At 34.1% G+C, this 6,974-nt stretch overlaps 2 protein-coding genes across 7 annotated transcripts; one reads left to right on the top strand and one right to left on the bottom strand.

Moving 5' to 3' along the window:
- Window positions 1-722: 722 nt before the first annotated feature.
- On the top strand, window positions 723-4,525 carry LOC127105311 (protein BASIC PENTACYSTEINE4). 6 transcript variants are annotated; one of them, XM_051042483.1, is made up of 3 exons: window positions 723-858; window positions 3,109-3,264; window positions 3,361-4,525. In XM_051042483.1, the coding sequence occupies exons 2-3, from the start codon at window positions 3,196-3,198 to the stop codon at window positions 4,234-4,236; spliced, it is 945 nt and encodes a 314-aa protein (XP_050898440.1). In that variant the 5' UTR covers window positions 723-858; window positions 3,109-3,195; the 3' UTR covers window positions 4,237-4,525. The 6 variants fall into 6 exon arrangements, with proteins under 6 accessions (XP_050898440.1, XP_050898439.1, XP_050898443.1 ...); XM_051042482.1 differs by having other exon boundaries at window positions 816-1,000; XM_051042486.1 differs by having other exon boundaries at window positions 840-858; window positions 3,123-3,264.
- A 581-nt stretch (window positions 4,526-5,106) lies between these two features.
- LOC127105851 (chromatin modification-related protein EAF7) lies at window positions 5,107-6,605 on the bottom strand. Its single transcript, XM_051043060.1, has 2 exons — window positions 5,700-6,605; window positions 5,107-5,549 (listed from the first exon to the last, which is right to left on the bottom strand). The coding sequence occupies exons 1-2, from the start codon at window positions 6,429-6,431 to the stop codon at window positions 5,379-5,381; spliced, it is 903 nt and encodes a 300-aa protein (XP_050899017.1). The 5' UTR covers window positions 6,432-6,605; the 3' UTR covers window positions 5,107-5,378.
- Window positions 6,606-6,974: the final 369 nt, after the last annotated feature.

Raw genomic sequence — 6,974 nt, 5'->3', positions numbered from 1 at the left:
TATAAGAAGTTTTTTAATTTTTTCTCTGTTTTTATAACTTTTTTTTAATGGAAGTGTGATTTCATACTGTATTTTAAAAATTAAATCGGATCAATCGGTCGGATAAATTGAATCAGGATTCAAAGAAATCATTGATCTAATATGATTGCTAGATCAGACAAACTATTGAATCAATAAAAATCGATTAGAATCAGGAAAAATCAATGAACCATAGATTTTGGAACCGACTAATAAAATACTTAATTTTTTAAAGACAGAACGACACTATTTTAATAACTTTTTTAAAAAATAAAATTATAATATAAGTTGACATTGTTCAAAATATATTTGAAACAATTCTCTCTTTTTGAAATTAAATTTATTAAACATCATATTTATTTTAATTAGATTTTGATTAAAATTTATTTAGATATGTATTTTATAATATTATGAAGATTATAAGAAAGAACTTTTGAAATATTATGAAGATTATTGAGATTTTGAATTTTAAGAAAGAACTTTTGAAATTGAGATATATCAAAAATTTTAGGTTTGGGATTTTTTTAAAGACGAAATCATTCAATTTGACTAATTTAATAAATATATAATTTTATTATAAAGATTATTTTATTTAATCAAATTGTCCGATTTAATCGGATTCAGTCATATGATTCAACCAATGATTTAATGATTCAATCAATCAATATCTTCATTCATTTAATAATAGATTCGATTTTTAAAACATTATTTTCAAAAAAAAAAAAAAAAAAAAAATTAAAACGGCATTGTTTTTGGCATGAGATTAATGGGAAGGGAAAACTAACATGACACGGGGTGCTCTGAGGAAAGAAGGTGACTGAAACGCTCGCTCGCATAGAGGTGAACGACGCTGTCCTTGCTCTCTCTCTCTCTCTCTCTCATCAAATTCAATTCTCTCTCTCTCTCTCTCTCTCTCACACACACACACATCAAATTCAATTCTCTCTCGTAGGTCTTCGTCTTCGATTCCATTATAGTAGCTGTAAGCTCTCGCTCTCTCTCTCTCTCTCTCTCTCTCTCTCAATTTTCCTAATTGCCATTTTTATTTTCTAAACCTTTCTTTCTAGGTAATGTAATGTACTCTGCAACTTTCCACTCTATTCTCGCTCTCACTTACTTCCTAATACACTTTTTTTTTGTTCTTGTTCATTCTCCAAATTCACTACAAGATGCATTTTCACTTAATTGTTCCCACACCCCTTTTTTCCCTTTTAATTTTTTGTTTTTTTAGCATAGTACAACTTCTTCATTTAGAAATTATTTAAATCGACTTATGAGTATGAACTAGGAAGTGGTTTTAGAGATTGTTGTACTGATCAAATGGAATGGAAGTGGTTTTAGTGATTTAATTGGTTTTGAGATTTCCTTTTAGAGCTTTATGTGTGTTGATGTATGGAGATCACTAGATGAAAATCAATTAGGTTTCATAAGTTCCTTTTATTGTTTCCTTTTGAGATAGTGTAGAATGGTTTTGATTGGTGAATGCTATTCATTAGCTTTCATTTTTGTCTCTCGAGATTAACTATTTGGATAGAAGCATGATCCTGAATAGAACATTACCGTGGAAGTTGATCTATGTAGTCGACCCCACTTTGTGGGATAAGGCTTTGTTGTTGTTGGTTATTGTCGTGTGGCACTTCCCCTCGGCACCTTGAGTAAGTGGTTAGGTCAGGGGTCGTTCCATGCTTCTCATGTATAGTTACGAGAAGTTACGATAGGCCATTAACTAGGTTTTCACCATGATGAGATGAAAGTTTTCTGGCTTGTCACTTTCTGGTTCTTTTCAATACATTGTGCGATTCATGTTGAGGAAATAGTGGTAAGAATTTGTTGATTTTTCGCTTGCTAAATTTGAGGGATTAATATTTAGTTGATCGTCGTGCTGTCTGTTAAGTATTTATGGCATGGTATTTATCTCTAGATGATTGGATTCATTTGGTATATAGTTAAAATAATAGTCAGTGTTCTTTGAATATTTCACCTATTTAACACGGTCTTTATCCTGTAGTAGTTGCTATAATGTTCTGCACCGCTAAAGCTCTTCCCATAGCGGCCGAATTCCGCTCCGCTATCCTGATACGGCGCCACTATTGACTACTCTGCCTAGAACCAGACACAAATAGTGTTAGGGATGCCATATGTTGTATGTTATGGGCTACTATATATATATATTAAATCACACTCTGCATTTTATTGGCCAAAAACTGTATGCAGTCTGTCTTCTATAAGGCTACACATGTAGGAAGGGCTTTCTCGCCAGTGTCAAGTTCTAGGGATTTATCCATATCCGTGTCTTAACATTAAGCCTTTTTTTCCTATACAATACAGGTGGAATAACAAAGATTGTGGCCTAATAACATATCTAAGATTTACTCTGATAACATATTAGAATATGTGCTTTGAGTCTGTTATCTCAATCCCATAAAACTGATTTGTAAAGTGAGAACTATCCAAACCTTATAAGCACCACTTAGGCCACATCTCTAGCAATTTTGGAACTCTTAAAGTTTCCAAACTACAATAGGAAAGAAATACTACAATAGGAAAGAAATCATCGCTTTTTTTGCAAAGAAACTATAGTTGATTGATAAATGGGTACAAATATGCATTAAGGGATATTCCTTCTGGATACCTGTCATAAATATGGTGGCAGCGTTTGTTTTCGCCAGAATGGAGGGTGGTATTCATTCAAGCTTGGACTTGAGTTGTTCAGTTCTACACTGTCGCACGTACACCTCTGAATAAAGGCGTGCCCGTGTCGGTGCCGACACCGACACTTATGATTACGTTCAATTTATTCATTCATGTTTTCAAATTATTATCGGTGTCGACGTGTCAGTCGGTGTCGTGTCCGGTGTCCGTGTTTGTGTCTGTGCTTAATAGATTTTTGATTTGATATAAGAAGTTTTAGATTTGTGATATTTGGATACAAGCTGTTCATGCTGGTTGGTTCTACCAAAGTTTAATTTGTTTGTTCTAAAGCTTTTAACAAGGTTTCCTGTTCTTCCTTCTAAAAAAAAAATCTCTTCATCCATCTCTTCCTGTTTATTGACTTGATGCCAAGCTGTTGCTTTTCCCATTTGTTAACAGGATTTGTCTTTCAGCCAGAGATTATTTAAACTTCAAGACTTCTTAAAACCGACTATTGCATCTGTTCCAAAATCCTCTGGACGCAAGATGGACGATGACCGGCAATATGAAAACGGTAGACATAAGGTGGAATACTATAGAGGAGCACATTCCCCTGTAAGTAAAATACACAGATTTAGCATGCTTTCTGTTATTTTAATTTGCAGTTGCACTAATTGATTGATTAATTGGATTGGATTCTTAAATGTGCAGTGGAACGTGGATCCCCAACATCAAATAAAGGAACAAAATGCCCTAGTTATGAATAAAAAAATCAGGTCCATTATGGCTGAGAGACAGGCTACCATTCTGGAAATTGAACTAGAGGCTGCTATATCTGAAAAGAATGAAGCCTTGGCTGCTCGAGACGTTGCCCTTAGGCAGAGGGATGAAGCGCTCGCCCAGAGGGATAATGCCCTGTTGGAACGGGATAATGCCCTTGCAGCCCTACAATGTCGGAATAGTTCTGCCAACTTTTCATTCAACGGTGGAAATCATCGCGGATCAAAGCGGATGCACCGGTCTTCAAACCATCATCTATCCAACATGACAGAAGCAGCATATAACTCCACAGATATAATCATAAGAGATGCCTCTCCAGTAACTGTTATAACATCAGAAGCCATCGAGTCTCATCTAACTAAGACAACAAAGGATAATTCCAAGGCATCAAAAGCACCTACAAAAGTAAAGAAAATGGGTGAGGATTTAAATAGGAAGGCTTATTCTGAAGGTACAAAGATCAAATCTGAATGGGACAGACAGGATGTTGGCTTGAATTTGATTACTTTCGATGAAACTGTCATGCCTGTCCCAGTTTGCACGTGTACCGGAGCACCACGACAGTGCTACAAATGGGGGAATGGTGGATGGCAATCCTCTTGTTGTACTACTACACTGTCAATGTATCCACTACCACAGCTTCCAAACAAGCGCCATGCTCGCATCGGAGGGCGGAAAATGAGCGGCAGTGTTTTTACAAGACTTCTCAGTAGGTTTGCATCAGAAGGCCATGATTTATCTATACCATTGGATCTTAAGGATTACTGGGCCAGACATGGAACAAATCGCTACATTACCATCAAGTAGCTTCTTAGATTCATTTGTTTCAAATTATGTATTCCGATTTAGACCGGCAATCACCAGCTGTAATTGAAACCATGCCTTGGTAAGCATGATATGCTAGAATTTAGTTCATGCAGGTGAGTTTTCATTACAAGGATATTCTCCTTGCTTAGTTCTGGCTAGAGTCCACTTTTATCCTTTTCATGTGATGGCTGTAAAGTATGTGTATGTATGCACATGTGACTTCATGGTGGCACTCATTTGGTTCCTGTATTTTTGTTCCTTTTTGTGTACATTACAAATCCTTTGCTCATCTCTGAGATCCCTTTATTTTTCACATCTATAAATTTCAAGGAGGAAACTTTCCACTTCCCTTTTGGGATCAAAAGTCTAGTGAAACTTTGTCTCATATTCTAGCTTTAGAAAAAGAAATCTTTGTAACAAATCCTTAGAGACCGTAACGAAACTCGAGTAACTTCGTTAGATGACCAACAATTGCATTTTCATAATTGAATTCGAATTCAGAATCTCGAATCATACACTGTTTTTGATTTTTATTGCCCATTGTGGTTTGATTTTTAGCTCTGTATATTTTTAAGGTTATTTTTTTCCCAGACTATTTATTCATCTTCAAATCATATTGATTTTTTTTATTAGACTTAGATTTCAATGAAGCTTTAAATTATCAACACTTCTTTTCCATGAAAAAAAAACTTTAAAAAAAAACCCATCAACTAAAATGCCAATATATTTGAGATATGATCAAGTATATAAAAAATGACAACCAAAAATGAATATTAAAAATGAGAAGAAATTTAATAATTTTTCTATCAAACTTGAACCTATAAATACACAAATGTAATCATTCCCATTGTACATTATACACAGCAAACACTTCTATGCCAAGTGTACTAACTTTACAAAAAAATGTGTAACAATAATTACATAAAAGCTAGAACCAGAAACATGTACTAGGCATTTTTTTCAACACAATGAACAAAGACTTATGGTCTAATTCTGATTGATCTCATCAGAAGATGAAGATTAAATAGGAATTCAATCAATTAAACAAGCCAAAAAAGGCTAAAAAAACAACAAGAAAATAAAATAATTATAACATGTCTCCATTCTAACACCTAGTAACAATATGATGTATATATATATAATCAATTTGTTGCTTTTGCAGAAATAAGAGTGCTTCTTCTGTCATTTCCTGTGCAGGTACAAATTGGGTGGTAGCATGACTTAACCTTTAGAAGAGTTCTTACTGCCCCAAATCTCCTCATCATATGCCCTTTTCTCTTTGTACTTGGTACATTTTCAACTATCTGACTTACCTATCAAAAACATCCAACCAAGTTAAGAAAAAGAAATATTGACTTCGAAACATTTTCTATCTGATTAATTAAATTATTTTTGATAGTAATTACGGTTGCAGCTGTGGTTGCTTTTTCCGAAATGCGGGAGCATAAGAAAAGAATAATTACCTTATTTATGATTCTCTTGTTCTTTGAGGGAGAGCTTTCTAGGCAGTTATCACTGCGCGATTTTTTGAGCACGGCGGTGGCTGGATGACTTATAACTTCTTGTTCTTCTTCGTCTTCTTCATCTTGTGTTTTCTTTTCATCATCGGCTTCAATGCAATAAATTCTGAAACTCGGTGATCCGGGACATAGATATCTCCCAATATCAGTTTCTTCATCATCATCGTTATCATCACCATCATTCTCTTCACTTTTTGCACTCACTTCTTGTTCTTGTTCTTTCTTTACCTCTTTCAATATCCTTTCAATTATTTCCTCCTTTGTTTCGATCTCTTCCCCGTCTTTCACATTGACACGAATCTCTTTATCTTTGCTTTGATCAATCTCATTCTTAATGTTAACCTTCTCTATAGTTTTGCATTCGATGTTTTCCACAGGAACAATCCTAGAAATATTTTCCGTGGTCGTTAGTGGCACCATTGTTTCCTCTTTTGTCGAAACCGAAACGTTACAATCTTCGGTTTCATTAGTTTTGTGAGAAGTAGACCTAAAAACACTACTGCCACCATCCTTTTCTTCGCCATTTTTCAATAGTTGCTTCTTTGATAGGGTTGGTTCAGCATTCCTATTCTTTTTAAAATCTTCAAATCGTTCGATTATCGTGGAACGGATTTTATTTGGTATTGATTCTCCTTGTTCTTTGGTTGAATTTATCCTTGAATTTCCATTTCCCATTGCAGACAAATAAATAAATTATTTGTCTGCAATGAGACAATTGAAAATAAAATAATTACAATCAGTCGGCTTGACGCAGAAGAAGATAGAAATGTTGAGAATGAGAGAAAGAAGTTATTATAATTAAGGTGTTTAATTTGGCAGTTGAAATAACATGATAGCACCTGTACATACTGTTTTTTTTACAGGTATTAGTTTGTCAATAATAGAAAAGATTGAATTGAATTGAAATTCACAAAGAAAAAAGGAAGAGAGTGATTTACATTTACTATTTAAGAAACTAATTTAACTAACTTGCTCTTAAGGGTTTTGGTGTAAATCTTTTTTCTATGTTAAAATTTGGAAAATATTAGTTTAGGATAAGTGGATTAGAAACTTGACAGGTTGGGATATTGAAAATGAGGCTATTGTAGTATTCACTTCTTTAGCACAAGTTTAAAATAGTGTGTGAATTTAATTGTTGGTTGTGAATTTGAAGAAATTCTGTTTTGCTAGTTTTGGTCAATTGGAAGAGACTTAACCAACCATGTAATTGAAAAAGTC

Source organism: Lathyrus oleraceus, chromosome 7 (assembly GCF_024323335.1).
Source record: "Lathyrus oleraceus cultivar Zhongwan6 chromosome 7, CAAS_Psat_ZW6_1.0, whole genome shotgun sequence".
NCBI classification, from domain to species: Eukaryota; Viridiplantae; Streptophyta; class Magnoliopsida; order Fabales; family Fabaceae; genus Lathyrus; species Lathyrus oleraceus.
Note: the sequence above shows the minus strand (reverse complement) of the source record. Positions and strands in the feature narration are given on the sequence as shown.